General features: G+C 47.0%; 1 protein-coding gene across 1 annotated transcript in view; it reads left to right on the top strand.

Annotated features, from left to right (window-relative positions):
- MYO15A (myosin XVA) overlaps positions 1 to 19,616 on the top strand; it is a 173,359-nt gene that overhangs the window by 44,678 nt on the left and 109,065 nt on the right. Inside the window, exons 16-22 of the mRNA XM_030212017.1 lie at positions 3,786 to 3,881; positions 7,507 to 7,638; positions 9,741 to 9,866; positions 11,915 to 11,992; positions 14,414 to 14,568; positions 16,346 to 16,391; positions 17,904 to 18,028. Coding sequence (XP_030067877.1) covers positions 3,786 to 3,881; positions 7,507 to 7,638; positions 9,741 to 9,866; positions 11,915 to 11,992; positions 14,414 to 14,568; positions 16,346 to 16,391; positions 17,904 to 18,028 — 758 coding nt within the window. The remainder of the gene's footprint in view (positions 1 to 3,785; positions 3,882 to 7,506; positions 7,639 to 9,740; positions 9,867 to 11,914; positions 11,993 to 14,413; positions 14,569 to 16,345; positions 16,392 to 17,903; positions 18,029 to 19,616) is intronic.

Genomic DNA, 19,616 nt, shown 5'->3' with positions numbered 1-19,616 from the left:
ATTGAGCTCTTTGGCATGAACTCAACTCGCCGTGTTTGGAGGAAGAGAAATGCTGCCTATGACCCAAAGAACACCGTCCCCACTGTCAAGCATGGAGGTGGAAATGTTATGTTTTGGGGGTGTTTCTCTGCTAAGGGCACAGGACTACTTCACCGCATCAATGGGAGAATGGATGGGGCCATGTACCGTACAATTCTGAGTGACAACCTCCTTCCCTCCGCCAGGGCCTTAAAAATGGGTTGTGGCTGGGTCTTCCAGCACGACAATGACCCAAAACATACAGCCAAGGCAACAAAGGAGTGGCTCAGGAAGAAGCACATTAGGGTCATGGAGTGGCCTAGCCAGTCACCAGACCTTAATCCCATTGAAAACTTATGGAGGGAGCTGAAGATGCGAGTTGCCAAGCGACAGCCCAGAACTCTTAATGATTTAGAGATGATCTGCAAAGAGGAGTGGACCAAAATTCCTCCTGACATGTGTGCAAACCTCATCATCAACTACAGAAGACGTCTGACCGCTGTGCTTGCCAACAAGGGTTTTGCCACCAAGTATTAGGTCTTGTTTGCCAGAGGGATTAAATACTTATTTCCCTCTGCAGAATGCAAATAAATTCATATACTTTCCACAATGTGATTTTCCGGATTTAATTTGTGATGTGCTATCTCTCACTGTTACCAATAACCTACCCTTCAATTATGGGCTGCTCATGTCTTTGTCAGTGGGCAAACTTACAAAATCAGCAAGGGATCAAATACTTATTTCCCCCACTGTAGGTCAGAGGTTGGGATTGGGGGGGGTGTTGAATAACACACGTGTAAGGGAGTGGATGGTATAGGGATGAGCACTCCCTCACTGATGACGCAGTTTAGCCCCCTTGCAGCAGCTAAAAGACATCACGGTGAAGTTCTCAGAGAGTGCAACACCTATGAGTTTCACCCAAAACTGTTGCAAGAGGTAGAGAGTGCCCAGCTCAAAAAGGCGTTTTGAGCAAAGGCTACGTTGCTGGAGTATACGCAGACACTTGAGGAGTGGCTGAGAGAGGCCAGGAGAGTGGAAGAAGTACAAGCCCAGAGTTTGAGTTGCCTCAAGTCCGTTGCGAGTTGAGTTGAAATGCCGAGGGCAGATGATGATGCTGAGACGGGGAGTATCAGGTCAGGAAAAGTGTAACTACTACTACTACTTAACATTTCTAGAGCGCTACTAGGGTTACGCAGCGCTGTACAATTTAACATAGAGGGACAGTCCCTGTTCAAAGAGCTTAATAGATAAGAGTGAGACAAATATAGGACAATCAAGCCATTGTGACATCACTGATGAGGTTGGCTCTTAGGCATTGGTGGAATGAGGCATTATGACATCACAATCTCAGCTCTGGATACCAGAGACTGAAACTCTTCACACTAAGGGGGGAAGTGGGCCAAGTATAGGACAGTCGAGCCATTGTGACATCACTGATGAGGTTGGCTCTTAGGCATTGGTGGAATGAGGCATTATGACATCAGAATCTCAGCTCTGGTTAAATCACTGCTATATGTAATACTACTACTACTACTTAACATTTCTAGAGCGCTACTAGGGTTACGCGGCGCTGTACAAATTAACAAAGAAGGATGGTCCCTGCTCAAAGGAGCTTACAATCTAAAGGATGAAATGTCAAGTTGGGGCAGTAACCCGACTGATACCGAGGAGGATGGTCAATATGACACCCCAGAGGTGGGGGGCAACAGTTCACACTGCTGATTTGTGGAGTGAGGTATATCAGGGAGATGACAGCAGTGCTGGAGAGAGAAGGACAGACATCACTGTGGGAAGTGACTGTCCCCAGACCCGAGTGCCGGCTAAGGATGCAGCTCCAGGCTGGAAGATGGATGGCCTGGGTCCTGATACTGCAAGGCTATTGATGTGACAGTGTCCAATGGCTGCTGTGCTTACTGTGCCCTGTCCACATGGTGCCTATTCAGGATAGGTGTCTGGGTGTGGCCCGAGGACAGGTTAGTAGCACCCGGGGGTCAGTGGGAACCCTGGATACCCTAGTGAGTGATACCCTCCCACCTCTAGATAGGGAACCCCAGATAGTGGCAAGCGCTCAACCTGGTAGGGTTGAGCTGAGGGGGAGGGCCTCAGTCTTGGCAGACTAGCACCACCTGCTGCAAGGGGGCTGAACTGCATCATCAGTGAGGCAGTGTTCTTCCCTATACCATCCACTCCCTCACAACACACAAGTGTTGGCGACTATGTGGGGTGGAGGGATCCTTTGGATTCATTTGGTGGTATTGTCTAAAATAGTGCACTTTTGAGGTAGCATAATCGAATCTAGGCTTTTTTTTTAAACTATGAACACAATTGCACACTAATAACACTGATTTTAATGTTTAATATAAGGACTGGTGAGGAGGCAGGTGAATCATAGCATTAACATTGCCCATGTGAAACGAGTCGCCACTGAGATCCATAGGAGCTTGTGCGTTTTCACCATCATTTTGAATAAGGGGTGTTGGCCAGTGTTTGCGTGACTTGGTACAGAGGCCTCCACCCTGTTATTGAATATTTACTTTGACTCAAATGTAATGAATCAGGTTCATCATGAGACATAGCAGGTTCAGAAGGACGCTGGACTAGGAGTACAGCGACTGGGGAGTATAAAGTTCAGAGAAACCTTGGGATAAAATGAACAGTTAAAAAAAACCCTCATGATTTCAGTTCAGCCAACCTAAATGTTATCTATTAATCGCTCTTTCCCATAGGCAGCTGGCCTTTCATGTGTTGCCAAATACACAAATTCAGGTTCAGTGAGAATTCTGGCCTACTGGCCGCCAATAATTATTACAATACTAGTAAAAAAGGCCCGTTTCTCAAAAAAATGAAACGGGCACTAGCAAGGCTATCTTGTAACGGTGATTATGTTTTTAAGGCTCTCGGCGAAGTGATTTCTCCTCTCTCCCCTGCCCTCCCCTCCCATCCCCTCCGTATCCCGCGATTCTGACCTCCCCTCCATGTCCAGTGATTCTCCTCTGCCCTGCCCTCGGTGTCCCGCAATTCTGCCCTCCCCTCCATGTCCAGTGAGTCTCCTCTGCCCTGCCCACCCCTCCATGTCCAGCGATTCTGCCCTCCTCTCCACGTCCGGCGATTCTCCTCTGCCCTGCCCTCCCATCCGTGTCTCGCGATTCTCCCCTCACCTCCCATCCCCTCTATGTCCAGCGATTCTCCTCTGCTCTGCCTTCCCCTCCATGTCCAGTGATTCTCCTCTGCCTTTCCCTCCCCTCCATGTCCAGCGATTCTCCTCTGCCCTGCCCTCCCATCCGTGTCCCGCGATTCTCTCCTCTCCTCCCATCCCATCCATGTCCATCGATTCTCCTCTGCCCTGCCCTCCCCTCAATGTCCCACGATTCTGTCCTCCCTCCACGTCCTGCGATTGTCCTGTGTCCTGCCCTGCCCTCCCATCCAGCGTTCCCTGCAGGCAGGTTGGGCTTGCATCCCCTCCCCTCCAGCGTTCCGTTGCCTTCACTTGCTTGTGTTCATAACGTCCTGACGTCAGCTCGCCTCCACCGTTCCCGTCCCTCTCACTGTTCCGCCCTCCTCTGACATCATTTCGTCTTTATGTGAGGGCGGGATAGTGAGAGGGTTGGGAACGGTGGAGGCTTGCTGACGTCAGGATGTTACGGACCCAGCCAGCCAGCCGTAGAACGTTGACGGTACAAATTATTATATTAGATGAAGATTTTAGCAACTTTTCAGGTCTTCAGCAAGTTTCTTAATGGGTTTTTGTCCCCTCCCATATTTCTTAGGACCTCAGCTTTAACAGCTTTGAGCAGCTGTGTATCAACTATGCAAACGAGTGTCTCCAGTCATTTTTCAATAAAATTGTCTTTAAGGAAGAGCAGGTAAGTGTGACATGATATTGAGCAACAACACAGGTCCTTGCTTTTGAATATTGGCCTGTAGCTTTCGAAGTGATGAGAAAGGAAGCTGCTTGATCTTGTCTATCCCCATACTCTGGTTTGTAGGTCAGTTTGTTTCTTGTCCATCTTCATTTTAGCCTCACTTTCTGGTTTAGGTCCAGGATCAATTGATTTCAGGTTCAGTTGATTTGATATACTGCAAATTTTCAAAAGAAATCTAAGCAGGACACCTCTGACCCCAGCACTCCTGCCACAGGCCAAATCAGTTCCCCTGATTTGCAGAAATCCAGCACCGCTTTCATGCTTTTCCTTTTCCTCTATCTCCTCGCTCTTGTAGCCAAAACCTATGAGTGAAGGCCTTCAAGGGTGTCCATCGATTTTTAGGGATGGGCTGTTATGTGTGATGAAATGTTGTTTGCCGATAAGAGTGTGTACTATATATAATGAATACACACGTTTTTAAAAGAGTGAACATTCTTTCCCTACAGTGCACGCTTGTGCGATGGATTGCTCATGCACGATGGTTCATGCATGTGTACAATATCAGGAAGCGTGTGTACTGTTTACACGTGGAGGGGCATTTTCAAAAGGGACTCCCATGTTTTGATATGGATGTCATCGCAAAACGTCCCGATCTAGGAGCAGGGAAACCCGCATTTTCGAAATTACTACTACTACTACTATTTAGCATTTCTATAGTGCTACAAAGCGTACGCAGCGCTGCACAAACATAGAAGAAAGACAGTCCCTGCTCAAAGAGCTTACAATCTAATAGACAAAAAATAAATAAAGTAATCAAATCAAATCAATTAATGTGTACAGGAAGGAGGAGAGGAGGGTAGGTGGAGGCAAGTGGTTACGAGTCAAAAGCAATGTTAAAGAGGTGGGCTTTCAGTCTAGATTTAAAGGTGGCCAAGGATGGGGCAAGACGTAGGGGCTCAGGAAGTTTATTCCAGGCGTAGGGTGCAGCGAGACAGAAGGCGCGAAGCCTGGAGTTGGCAGTAGTGGAGAAGGGAACAGATAAGAAGGATTTATCCATGGAGCGGAGTGCACGGGAAGGGGTGTAGGGAAGGACGAGTGTGGAGAGATACTGGGGAGCAGCAGAGTGAGTACATTTATAGGTTAGTAGAAGAAGTTTGAACAGGATGCGAAAACGGATAGGTAGCCAGTGAAGGGTCTTGAGGAGAGGGGTAGTATGAGTAAAGCGACCCTGGCGGAAGACGAGACGGGCAGCAGAGTTTTGAACTGACTGGCGAGGGGAGAGGTGACTAAGTGGGAGGCCAGCAAGAAGCAGATTGCAGTAGTCTAAACGAGAGGTGACAAGGGTGTGGATGAGGGTTTTGGTAGAGTGCTCGGAAAGAAAGGGGCGGATTTTACGGATGTTGTAAAGAAAGAAACGACAGGTCTTGGCAATCTGCTGGATATGAGCAGAGAAGGAGAGAGAAGAGTCAAAGATGACCCCAAGGTTTCGAGCTGAGGAGGCAGGGAGAATGAGATAGCCATCAACAGAAATAGAAAACGGGGGGAGTGGGGAGGTGGGTTTGGGGGGGAAAATGTGAAGCTCAGTTTTGGTCATATTTAATTTCAGGTGGCGTTGAGACATCCAGACAGCAATGTCAGACAAGCACGCTGAAACTTTGGTTTGGATGCAAGGTGAGATATCAGGGGTAGAAAGGTAGATTTGGGAGTCATCAGCATAGAGATGGTAGGAAAAGCCATGGGATGAGATTAATGAACCAAGGGAAGAAGTGTAGATAGAAAAGAGGAGGGGACCAAGAACAGAACCCTGAGGTACGCCGACAGGCAGAGGGATAGAAGTAGAAGAGGATCCACCAGAGTGAACATTAAAGGTGCGGAGGGAGAGGTAGGAAGAGAACCAGGAAAGGACAGAGCCCTGGAATCCAAGTGAGGACAGGGTATCGAGAAGTATGCTGTGATTGACAGTGTCAAAAGCAGCGGAAAGATCAAGAAGAATGAGGATGGAATATTGACCTCTGGATTTAGCCAGTAATAGGTCATTGGAGACTTTAGTAAGCGCAGTTTCGGTTGAGTGGAGAGGGCGAAAACCAGATTGTAGTGGGTCAAGACTAGCATGTGAGGAGAGAAAATCAAGGCAGCGGCGGTGAACAGCACGCTGAAGTAATTTGGAGAGAAAAGGAAGGAGGGAGATGGGTCGGTAATTAGAGGGACAAGTAGGGTCGAGTGAAGGCTTCTTAAGGAGAGGTGTGACCACAGCATGTTTAAAGGCAGCAGGGACAGTCGCAGTGGAAAGTGAGAGGTTGAGAATGTGACAGATAAAAGGAATAAGAGCAGGAGAGATGGCATTAAGAAGGTGGGTGGGAAGATGGACGCCCATCTTTTGTTTCAATAATACGGTCAGGGATGTCCAAATCCTGAAATTTGGTTGTCCCTAGATTGGTCATCCCTAGACTTGGTTGTTTCTGATTTTCGGCGATAATCGAAACCAAGGATGTCCATCTCAGAAACGACCAAATGCAAGCCATTTGGTCATGGGAGGATCCAGCATTTGTAGTGCACTGGTCCCCCAACATGCCAGAACACCAACCGGACACCCTAGGGGGCACTGCAGTGGAATTCAGAAATTGCTCCCAGGTACATAGCTCCCTTACCTTGTGTGCTGAGCCCCCCAACCCCCCCCCCCAAACCCACTACCCACAACTGTACACCACTACAATAGCCCTTACGGGTGAAGGAGGGCACCTAGATGTGGGTACAGTGGGTTTGTGGTGGATTTTGGAGGGCTCGCTGTTTCCTCCACAAACGTAACTGGTAGGGGGGATATGGGCCTGGGTCTGCCTGCCTGAAGTGCACTGCACCCACTAAAACTGCTCCAGGGACCTGCATACTGCTGTGATGGACCTGAGTATGACATCTGAGAGGCTGGCAATCAATATTTTGAAAGATATTTTTTGAGGGTGGGAGGGGGTTAGTGACCACTGGGGGGGGGGGGGAGTAAGGGGCGGTCATCCCCGATTCTCTCCGGTGGTCATCTGGTCATTTCAGGTACCTTTTTGTGCCTTGGTCATAAGAAAAACATGACCAGGTAAAGTTGTCCAAGTGTTCGTCAGGGACATCCTTGTTTCTTTCGATTATGGGTCGAGGACGTCCAAGTGATAGGCATGCCCAAGTCCTGGCTTCGCTACGTCTCCGACACGCCCCCTTGAACTTTGGCCATCCCTGTGACGGAAAGCAGTTAGGGACGTCCAAATTCGGCTTTCGATTATACCGATTTGGACAACCCTGTGAGAAGGACGCCCCTCTTCCGATTTATGTTGAAAGATGGGCGTCCTTCTCTTTCAAAAATGAGCCCAATTGTGCACATTCTTGACAACATTTATTCCAGAATGGAAAAAAAAAAAAAAGAAAAAAAACTACTTGAAAAGTTTTTGGCTGCCCATCCCTATTGATCTTCTCTCTCAGCAGAGAATCTAGAGGTCCTTTTGGGGATCCTCAGTTGAGACTTTGTTCCCTATAAAATGTTCATCAGTTTGGTCAGATCCTTTAATTACTCTCTCATGTTGGATGCAGTACATAGAAATCACAAGATCCATTGATATTTACCTGTTGAAGATATCTTCTACCACAGGAGGAGTACATCCGGGAGCAGATTGACTGGCGAGAAATCACCTTCAATGACAACCAGCCCTGTATCGACATCATATCTCAGAAGCCTCATGGGATCTTGAGGATATTAGATGACCAGAGTTGCTTTCCTCAGGTGAGACCTCCCCAGACCTAATTCAGCCATCTTCACTCCTTCCCCATCCTTTGTCTAATTCCATTACTTGCTCATTGGTCTTCCTGTTTCTTCACTCTCTCCCCATCCTTGGTCTAAGTCCATTACTTGCCTATTGGTCATCCTCTCACTTCCCACCACAAAATGCCCTAACCTGGTTAATGTTGGTACCAGGGGATCTTTCTCTGACTTGACAAACTGTCTCTCTGTCTTCCCCTCATCCATCGCTATCAATAACTTCTCCCATATCAATGCTTTAGCCTGTTATTTCTCAAGTTGATTCTGAAGTACCACCTAGCCAGTCTGGTTTTTAGAAGACCCACAATGAATATGCATGAGGTGGATTTGAATACACTGCCTCCATTGCAAGCAAATCTGTCTCATGTGTATTCATTGTGGATATCTGGAAGACAGACTGGCTAGGGGGTCTCTAGGAATGGCTTGAGTCTTTAGCCTATATAAAAACTCATGCTTTGTCCAATGTCTTTTATCCCTCAGCTATCCACTGACCTTCTCCTATTACCCTAATCCACATTTTCATTTATTTTTATTAATTTAACTAAGTGGGTTATGAAATAAAGCAGTCAACGCCACCTTAACCATTAGGCAAGACTAAGAGGTCACCGAGTGTGGCATCTTCTTGGGGGGGGGGGTCCAGAAAGAGCAGCTGTAGTCAAAGTAAAATAGACCCTGATGGCTCCACAAACTCAACAAATGTTAATGTCCCCATTGCTAAGGTAAGCCACAATGAACTAACGTAAGTTGGAAAATTGTGGGGTATAAATGTTATTATAAATATATATAAACAAACTATTAACACTTATTTATCACAGGGAGGGTGAGCAATATTTTTACCAGATAGCTCTGGGACTGATGGTGTTGCGGTGGCTGAGTTTAAATTATCAAAATCTGAGGGAAGGGGCTAGAAATCTGCAAATTGCACAAGGCCGAAGTTTTATCTAGGGGACCTGGTACCTTTGCACCGGCCCTGAAAGCAGTTCACACTGAACATATTGGGTGCTTGATCCTGCATATGAATTATTTTATTTATTTATTTATTTTATTTATTTAATTATTTTATTTTATTTTATTTATTTAGATTTTGCTCACACCTTTTTCAGTAGTAGCTCAAGGTGAGTTACATTCATGTACACTGGGTATTTCCCTGTCCCTGGAGGACTCACAATCTAAGTTTGTACCTGAGGCAATGGATTAATTATTATGTATTAATTATGATTAATACTTTATTTATTTATTGCATTTGTATCCCACATTTTCCCACCTATTTGCAGGCTCAATGTGGCTTACATTATGCCGTAGTGGCGATCGCCATTATCGGAATGAGAAATAGAGTGGTATTGCATTAAAGTTCATAAGCGACAGAGTACTTTAAGCAGTCAGGTATAGAGAGTTCATTTCCGGAATGAGAAATAGTGGTATTGCGTTAAAGTTCAATGGTGACAGAGTAAATTAAGCAATCAAGTATCGAGGGTTCAGTTTTGTCCAGTTCTGGTATACGTTTCGTTATCTGGAATTTAGGCTAGATCATTAATTAATAATTATTAATTAGAAACATAGAAACATGACGGCAGATAAAGGCCATATGACCCATCCAGTCTGCCCATCCTCTGTAACCCCTAATTCATCCTGTTCCTAAGCGATCCCACATGCTTATCCCATGAACAGTCCTAGACTCCACCACCTCCACCGGGAGGCCATTCCACGCCTCCACCATCCTTTCTGAGAAATAATACTTCCTTAGGTTACTCCTAAGCTTATTCCCTCTTAACTTTGTCATATGCCCCCTCATTCCAGAGCTCTCCTTCATTTGAAAAAGGCTCTCTTCCTGTACATAAATGACCTTGAGATAGTTAAATGTTTCTATCATGTCTCCTCTCTCCCAACGTATACATGTTGAGGTTCATAAGCCTGTCCCTATAATTTTTGCATTCAAGACCGCTTACTAATTTCGTAGCCACCCTCTGGACCGACTCCATCCTGTTTATATCTTTCCGTAGATGCAGTCTTATTGTTAATTAATTATGAATTATTATGTATTCATGTTCCTTCTCTCATTTCTACAGGCAACAGACCACACTTTCCTGCAGAAGTGTCACTACCACCATGGATCCAACGCGTTGTACTCCAAGCCAAAGATGCCTCTCCCAGAATTCACCATCAAGCATTATGCGGGCAAAGTCACATATCAGGTACTCAGAATGTTCGAAGGTGAACGCTGCGATCTCCACCTGGCACTGTGGCCCTGTTGGTTCCATACTCAGCTGAAACGATGGCGCTGTCAGTTTTATCTATTTATTTGTTAGGATTTATTTACTGCCTTTTTGAAGGAATTCACTCTACAGTAAGAATAGATCAAACATGAGCAGGAGGCAATTAGAGCAGTAAAAATATTCAAATAACAATACAAAGTATGGCATAGTTACTACCAGGGGCGTAGCCAGACACCCAATTTTTGGGTGGGCCTGGGCCCAAGATGGGTGGGCAGAACTCCGCCTTGCCCCACAAGTGACTTGGTCTCTCCCTCTCTCGCCTGCATACCATATGGTCTCTCAAACATCCCCCGCTCCCCCCTCCCCCCTCCCCCCTCCCCCATACCTTTTAAATAGATTTTCAGCGGCAGCGAGCAGCAACTAATACACACTGCTCATGTTGACCCTACAGCATGTATCAGTCGCTGCTTGCTGCAGGTGAAGATCTATTTACAAGGTAGGCAGGAGGGACAGTTGTTGGGAGTTTTTTCGGCTGGTGGGGCTTGGGAAGAATGCCTGCCAGCCACATCATAGGTGTACTGCTATTGGATGGGCCTGAGCCCAAAGTGGGTGGGCCTGGGCCCACCCTTGGCTACGCCACTGGTTACTACTTACAATGTCAACACGGTACGTAATAGAACATTTTAATTGACAGTGAAAGGGAATAAGCAAAGATGGAACATAAAGATAGGTAAGAGAGTAAGAGGCGTTAGAAAATAAGGTCACTAATTTAAAGAAAGGTGCACATGAGGTCAGACAGATGGTTAAATATGATCTCAGCTAGGGTAGGAGTGGATACACACGTCCTGCTGCAGTATGTGCAGCCTGTGTCACTCCTTGTGTGTGAGACTAACAGGTTAGTTACTTCTTCCATTAAAGGCCTGGTTGAAGAGCCAAGCTTTCACCTGCTTCCTGAAGTTGAATAACCTCATAAGGTTTAAGAGTCCATATTTATAATTACCTTCTTCCTGAATGCCTGTATTAGTTTCTGTCTCCCCACTGTTCAGCTGCAGCGGTCAGTGGTTTTAAAGTCCAGTTCGCCAGATGCAGACTGTGATAGTGGGGTCTGCAAATGATGAAGTGGATTCCCGTCCTTGAAAGCTCATGTTTGAATAAATGAGTCTAAAACATAGTAACATAGTAGGTGACGGCAGAAAAAGACCTGCACGGTCCATCCAGTCTGCCCTACAAGATAAACTCATATGTGCTACTTTTATGTATTCCTGACCTTGATTTGTATCTACCATTTTCAGGGCACAGACCGTAGAAGTCTGCCCAGCACTAGCCCCGCCTCCCAAGCACTAGCCCCGCCTCCCAACCTCCTGTCACAGTAGCAGCTAACGAAAATTGTATGCAAAGTCAATATAATGAGCTAATTACCATTCAAATGTACATGCAAAGTGATGTACAGCCGTTCAGTCCAGTGGCGTTCCTGGCCTGGATGGCACCCGGGGCGGAGCGCCGATGCGCACCCCCCCCCCCCCCCCCCCCCGCTAAATGACACCTTCCCCATCCGCGGCGAAATGACCCCCCCCCCCGGGTGCACGCCGCTGGGGGAGGTGCCGCGGCGCGCGCCTGCTCCGAGTTCGCTAAACTTCGTCACTCGTTCGCTGCAGCTCCCTCTGCCCCGGAACAGGAAGTAACCTGTTCCGGGGCAGAGGGAGCTACAGCGAACGAGCGATGAAGTTTAGCGAACTCGGAGCAGGCGCGCGCTGCGGCACCCCCCAGCGGCGTGCACCCGGGGCGGACCGCCCCCACCGCCCCCCCCCCTTGGTATGCCACTGGTTCAGTCTCTGTACTTATGTATGGTAAAGGGTTACCTAGCTGCATGCAGTAGAAATTATCCCCACTCCAAGATAAGGAGGGTCTGTGGTGGAAAAAAGAAAAGAGTGGCAGAGGATCCCGGGTAGAAACCACATGGCCACCACTCGTTTAAGATCCAGACAGAGCCCTCAGGATTCAACAGCGTTTCCCATTGCCTTTTCCAGGTCCACAAATTCTTGGACAAAAATCATGACCAGGTTCGCCAAGAGGTTCTGGATCTTTTTGTCAATAGCAAAACCAAGGTGAGCGGGCATGGGGTAGATGCTGTGGGAAGGAGGTGCTAATGATACTTGAAATTGAGGGTTGGAGCTGAAAAGGGCAGGGAAAAATACGCCCATTTTCTCCTATCTGTTATGGGGAAGAGGAAAGGAACTGATTGGTGCAGTGTCCAAAGCTGGGGCAGCTGTTAACTTCCAAAGGAGGTCAGTATTATATAAGTACATAAGTAATGCCACACTGGGAAAAGACCAAGGGTCCATTGAGCCCAGCATCATGTCCACGACAGCGGCCAATCCAGGCCAAGGGCACCTGGCGAGCTTCCCAAACGTACAAATATTCTATACATGTTATTCCTGGAATTGTGGATTTTTCCCAAGTCCATTTAGTAGTGGTTTATGGACTTGTCCTTTAGGAAACCGTCTAACCCCTTTTTAAACTCTGCCAAGCTAACCGCCTTCACCACGTTCTCCGGCAATGAATTCCAGAGTTTAATTACGCGTTGGGTGAAGGAAATTTTTCTCCGATTTGTTTTAAATTTACTACACTGTAGTTTCATCGCATGCCCCCTAGTCCTAGTATTTTTGGAAAGCGTGAACAGAAGCTTCACATCCACCTGTTCCATTCCACTCATTATTTTATATACCTCTATCATGTCTCCCCTCAGTCGTCTCTTCTCCAAGCTGTATAGCCCTAGCCTCCTCAGTCTTTCTTCATAGGGAAGTCTTCCCATCCCCGCTATCATTTTAGTCGCCCTACGCTGCACCTTTTCCAATTCTACTACATTGCATGCTTGTGCCCCACACATACCTCATAAAGTTCAGTGCCATTAACAGTATTTTAGTTCAGGGGCGCCGACAGCCAGGACGGGCCTCGAGGCAGAGAAGTAGGGTTCAGAGCTGGCATAATCTGGCTGTGGGTCACTGGGTCATGGGTTCCCATGGGTCAAAAACTTAAAACAACTAACTGCTTATGATAATTCAATTTGAGCACATTCTCTTTCCTCGCGGCCTTTTTTCTCTGTTTTTGTGCCCTGGATTTTTTTTTTTTTTTTTTTTGTTACATTTGTACCCCGCGCTTTTCCCACTCATGGCAGGCTCAATGCGGCTTACATGGGGCAATGGAGGGTTAAGTGACTTGGCCAGAGTCACAAGGAGCTGCCTGTGCCTGAAGTGGAAATCAAACTCAGTTCCTCAGGACCAAAGTCCACCACCCTAACCACTAGGCCACTTCTCCACTATTTGAGATTCTACATGGAATGTTGCTATTCCACTAGTAACATTCCATGTAGAAGTCGGCCCTTGCAGTTCACCAATGTGGCCGCGCAGGCTTCTGCTTCTGTGAGTCTGACGTCCTGCACATACGTGCAGGACGTCAGACTCACAGAAACAGAAGCCTGCGCAGCCTTCTACATGGAATGTTGCTAGTGGAATAGCAACATTCCATGTAGAATCTCCAATAGTAGCAACATTCCATGTAGAATCTCCAATAGTATCTATTTTATTTTTGTTACATTTGTACCCTGTGCTTTCCCACTCATGGCAGGCTCAATGCGGCTTACATGGGGCAATGGAGGGTTAAGTGACTTGCCCAGAGTCACAAGGTGCTGCCTGTGCCTGAAGTGGAAATCGAACTCAGTTCCTCAGTTCCCCAGGACCAAAGTCCACCACCCTAACCACTAGGCCACTCCTCCACTGTTGCTACTATTTGAGATTCTACATGGAATGTTGGTATTCCACTAGCAACATTCCATGTAGAAGTCGGCCCTTGCAGATCACCAATGTGGCCGCGCAGGCTTCTGCTTCTGTGACTCTGACGTCCTGCACGTACGTGCAGGACGTCAGACTCACAGAAACAGAAGCCTGCGCAGCCTTCTACATGGAATGTTGCTAGTGGAATAGCAACATTCCATGTAGAATCTCAAAGAGTAGCAACATTCCATGTAGAATCTCCAATAGTATCTATTTTATTTTTGTTACATTTGTACCCCGCGCTTTCCCACTCATGGCAGGCTCAATGTGGCTTATATGGGGCAATGGAGGGTTAAATGACTTGCCCAGAGTCACAATTATCGTTGAAGAGGCTGCGGCCTGTGGGCAGCTCAGGACAGATTGCACCAAGCCAGCAGTTGCTGGTGCACAGAGTGTCATGGATTGGCAATAACCTGCGTCCACACATGTACAGGATTCATGTAAGGGCCTGGCATTGCATTCCGGGCGAGAAAAGGCCCCAGCGAGGCTCTGGTCTCAGGACGGGCCTACACTCCACATTTTCACATTAAAAAAAATTATAATCATGCGTGGCGTGGCGGGCCGGGCCCCTGACACTGTGTATGTTGGTGAATATTTTGTTGTGAATTATCACAAAGTAGATTTATATTTGCTCTGGGTAATAAAAAGCAACCCCTCAGTGTTGTTGTATAACGCTTTCTAATTCTTTCTCTCTAGGTGGTGGCCAACCTTTTCTTCAGCCACGCCCAGCAGCTTGCCCAGCAGAAGACCATGATGGGGAAGAACAGCACCGTGACCCGTCGGTACAAGCCGCCCACCGTGGCAGCAAAGTTCCAGCACTCCCTTCTGGAACTGGTTGAGAAGATGGAAAGGTGAGAGAGGAGTACGAGATGCCAGTTTACTGTCGGTACTAGACCAAGCCATGCAGGTTAGCGTCATGATGATAAGTAGGCTTTCTGATTTTAGAGTTTAACCGAGAAAACACTCCTGATACAAAAAAAAATTAAAATAGGCGTTTATTGGATGGACACCAGAAAATCCCACTTCCCCTAGTACTGTCTCTCGTCTGGCTTCCATTGAGTGGTTGTGCGTTTTCTGCGCTGACAATTCGTAAGTAACACATTTGATTCCATCTGCAAAGGTCCCAGCAATAGTACCTGTGGTGCAACTACTAATCATTTCTATAGCGCTACTAGAAGTACGCAGCCCTGTACACATTATATACAGGTACTTTCTCTGTCCCTAGGGAGCTCACAATCTAAGTTTTTTTTTTTTTTGTACCTGGGGCAATGGAGGGTTAAGTGATTTGCCCAAGGTCACAAGGAGCTGCAGTGGGAATCGTACGCAGGTTGCCAGGATCAAAGTCTGCTGCACTAACCATTAGGCTACTCCTCTGATTCTGACAGAAATCACCAAGGAAATCGGCCGGGCAAATGCATTTCAACTAAATAAAGAAAAACTTCATTGTCTCATCCTCTCATCCCAACACAGTGTGGGCATCCCCACAAGTATCAACACCCCAGATCACACCCTTCCTATCTCAGAAAGCTTGAAAATCCTCAGCGTTACAATGGACCGTAACTTAACACCTGAGAGCCAAGTGGCATCCACAACAAAGAAAATGTTCCACTCAACGTGGAAACTCAAACGCCTGAAGCAATTCTTCCGGGAGGGAAACATTTCGCAACCTGATACAATCAATGGTACTAAAGCCACTTAGATTACTGCAATGGAATTTATGCGGGATGTAAAGAACAAACCTTAAAGAAACTTCAGACCGCTCAAAACATGGCAGCTAGGCTTATATTTGGTAAAACACGATTTGAAAGTGCAAAACCCCTCCGCGAAAAACTACACTGGCTCCCAATCAAAGAACGCATCGCCTTCAAAATCTGCACCCTGGTTCACAAAGTCATCTACGGAGAAGCTTCGAGTTACATGACAGACTTGATCGACTTACCAATTAGAAATACATCCGAATCAGCACGATCTTATCTAAATCTGCACTACCCAAGCTGCAAAGGACTCAAATACAAATCAACTTACGCGTCCAGTTTTTCCTACATAAGCACACAACTGTGGAACGCATTACCAAAAGCCTTGAAAACGTTTGGGGAGCGTGCCAGGTGCCCTTGACCTGGATTGGCCACTGTCGGTGACAGGATGCTGGGCTAGATGGACCTTTGGTCTTTCCCAGTATGGCACTACTTATGTACTTATGTACTTAACTACGAATGACCACCTAAACTTCCGGAAATCACTAAAAAGCAACCTGTTTAAAAAGGCAAACCCTACCGATCCAACTTAAATGCCTGATCTCTGCAACACAACCAAACTAAAGCATGTAATGGACATAACACAACTCTTCCGTTCTCCGATTCCCTAATGTGGCTGTGCCACATGAACTTGATCTTACCACAACATCGCCCTGTATTTATTCACACTGGAGCCTGCAAAGGCCTCTCCGGTACTATGTAAGCCACATTGAGCCTACAAATAGGTGGGAAAATGTGGGATACAAATGTAACAAATAAATAAACACAGAAGTTTATGATGTATAAACCCCCCAAGAATAGAAGCCCTTATTGTAAGTATTGAAAGCTGGCAGGGATTGGAAAAGCTGTTCCTAAATGTAAATGCTTCTTACAGGTGTAACCCGTTTTTTGTCCGATGTATCAAACCAAACAACAAGAAGGTGAGGATCAGAGTATTTCGACATAACTTGTTCCAAAGAGTAGGACCAAGCAAGCTGTGGGTAATATTTTGACATGTTTTTAAAATCTCTTTCTGTGTTTGTGGGAACAAGTGCTTGAAAAGTGAATCCCACGTAGCATGTCAGGGGCGTTTTCCATCACCTGGTACCAGAAGCCTCTCAGGACAGGTTTAAAATTACAAGTCATGAAACCAATAAGTTAATGCGGAGGTTTTCAACCCAGTCCTCGGGGCACATCTGTTGAACTGGGGATATCCTGAAAACCCCGACTGGCTGATTGTGCCCTGAGGACTGGGTTGGAAACCCATGAGTTAATGCATTCTTTTCTCTTTTTGCAGTTTAAAATATACCCACTGTTTTTGGAGCCTGTACATGGGGTAATATGCATATTAATAAAGAGATGGTTTGTGTATCATGGCCATAGCTTCCGAGAGGGGGAGGGCAGGGGGGACAAAATTCCCCAGGCCCTGAGCCGCAGTCCCACCCGCCCTCTGTCGTCGACAGTCTGCCACCGGGCCGGGCCCCCTGCATTGAAATCACAGTGCCTCTTACCTCCGTGTGAAAGCGCTGCAGGCAGCAGCAGATCGCCTCCCTTCGGGCCTCCTTCCCTCCCTGTGTCCCGCCCTCATCTGACGTAACTTCTGCGAGGGCGGGACACAAGGAGGGAAGGAGGCCCAAAGGGAGGCGATCTGCTGCCTGCAGCGCTTTCACATGGAGGTGAGAGGCGCTGTGATTTCAATGCAGGGGGCCCGGCCCAGTGGCGGGGGGAGGGGGGAGCAGCGGCGGGAGCAGGGCAGGGCCACGGGGGGCGGCCTTGCCCCAGGCTCAGCCCCTCAGCGGCCCTGATCATGGCATCAGATGAGCATTGGCCTTTTGAGGACATGGCAATGCAACCAGTAGTGAGTAAGAGAAAGGGAAATAGGACTTGATATACTGCCTTTCTGAGGTTTTTGCAGCTACAATCAAAGCGGTTTACATATATTCAGGTATTTATTTTGTACCAGGGGCAATGGAGGGTTAAGTGACTTGCCCAGAGTCACAAGGAGCTGCAGTGGGAATCGAACTCAGTTCCCCAGGATCAAAGTCCACTGCACTAACCACTAGGCTACTCCTCCACTCATTCCACCAATAAGAGCCAACCTCATCAGTGATGTCACAATGGCTTGATTGCCCGATACTTGGCTCACTTCTGATATTGTGATGTCATAAGGGAAAGGGAAATGGGACTTGATATACCGCCTTTCTGAGGTTTTTGCAACTACATTCAAAGCGGTTTACATATATTCAGGTACTTATTTTGTACCAGGGGCAATGGAGGGTTAAGTGACTTGCCCAGAGTCACAGGGAGCTGCAATGGGAATTGAACTCAGTTCCCCAGGATCAGAATCCGTTGCACTAACCACTAGGCTACTCCTCCACCATTCCCTTGTATGTGTGAAGGATGTGTTGGGAAGGTCACAGATACTGAGAACTACGTGTTGTTTCTTTAATCAGGAACCCAGACTGTTTGAGTCAGACGTGGTCACTAGTCAGCTGAAATATTCTGGAATTCTGGAGACTATACGCATTCGGAAAGAGGGCTACCCCATACGGATCCCTTTCCAAATATTCCTCGACAGGTATTGTGGTGTAGGGGAGGAGACTCCTAGGAATAAAATGTCTCCTGTGGGTTTTTTTTTTTTTTTTGCAAAAGCGTCAAACAATAACTCAACAATCGAGGGGCTATTTTTCTATTTTCCAGGTAACTTGTAGGTTCACAGATACAAATCTGGAAGCTAAGTTTGAAAGAGATACTCCATGGCAGTTCCCCCTTTGAAAGTTTGAGCTGGCAGGGATTATACAAAGTGAAGTATCCAATAAGGCTGCCAACTGGATCCAGATTCGCAGGACAGGATTGGGTTTAACATGCTGGGACTTGTAGTCTTGCTTTTCTTAGGAAATGCAAAGGGAAAATCAGAACAAGTCCTTGCATGCAACGGGGTAAACCCAGGACTGGACCAACCCTGTCCTGCAAATCTGGATCCAGTTGGCAGCCTTAATATATGTGGACTTTCCATCAATTTTCCAGCAGGTAAAGCTTGAGCAGCAATTCCAAAGAGAAATGTTCACACATGCACTTCCTCCCCCTTCCTCTGGGCTGCTGCAGCTCCTCCTTTTGGAACTGAATTCCCATTTCCGGTAAGATGGTGGGCAAGCTGTTAGCTATTGAAACATAGTAACATAGTAGATGATGGCAGAAAAAGACCTGCACGGTCCATCTAGTCTGCCCAACAAGATAAACTCATATATGCTACTTTATATGTATACCTTACCTTGATTTGTATCTGCCATTTTCAGGGCACAGACCGTAGAATTCTTGCCCAGCACTAGCCCAGCCTCCCTGCTTCCCCCCACCGGCTCTGCCACCCAATCTCGGCTAAGCTTCTGAGGATCCATTCCTTCTGAACAGGATTCTTTTATGTTTATCCCACGCATGTTTGAATTCCTTTACCGTTTTCATCACCACCTCCCACGGGAGGGCATTCCAAGTATCCGCTACTCTCTCCGTGAAAAAATACTTCCTGACATTTTTCTTGAGTCTGCCGCCCTTCAATCTCGTTTCAAGTCCTCTCGTTCTACCGCCTTCCCAAAGGTTCGTTTGTGGATTAACACCTTTCAAATATTTGAACGTCTGTATCATATCACCCCTGTTTCTCCTTTCCTCCAGAGTATACGTTTAGTTCAGCAAGTCTCTCCTCATAAGTCTTGTAATGCAAATCCCATACCATTCTCGTAGCTTCTTTTTACATCCTTAGCAAGATATGGCCTCCAAAACTGAATTATGGCCTCCAAAACTGGGAATTTACTAGGGAGTGCTTTTGTACCAGTGGCATAGCTATAGGTGGGCCTAGGTGGGCACAGGCCTACCCCTTCTTGGCTCATGCCCACCCAGCTGAAGCTCCACATTGCTCTCTTCCCCCCTCTCCTCTGCTGCATCCTGGGATCTGCACTCCAGTCTCTGAACCCCTTCCCTTCCCAGTGTCGGTACAGGTGTTCTTGGCACCTGTAGCAATTCATTCTTGCTGCTTGCGCCGGCTCCGCAGGCTTCCAGCTGCCGCATTCTGTCAGACAGGAAACAGGAAATGACATCAGCGAGGACAGGACATGGCAGATGGAAGTCTGCGGGGCCAGCGCAAGCAGCAAGAACGAAACCTCTTATGTTCTTAA

This window comes from Microcaecilia unicolor, chromosome 8 (assembly GCF_901765095.1).
Source record: "Microcaecilia unicolor chromosome 8, aMicUni1.1, whole genome shotgun sequence".
In the NCBI taxonomy this organism is placed as follows: Eukaryota; Metazoa; Chordata; class Amphibia; order Gymnophiona; family Siphonopidae; genus Microcaecilia; species Microcaecilia unicolor.
Note: the sequence above shows the minus strand (reverse complement) of the source record. Positions and strands in the feature narration are given on the sequence as shown.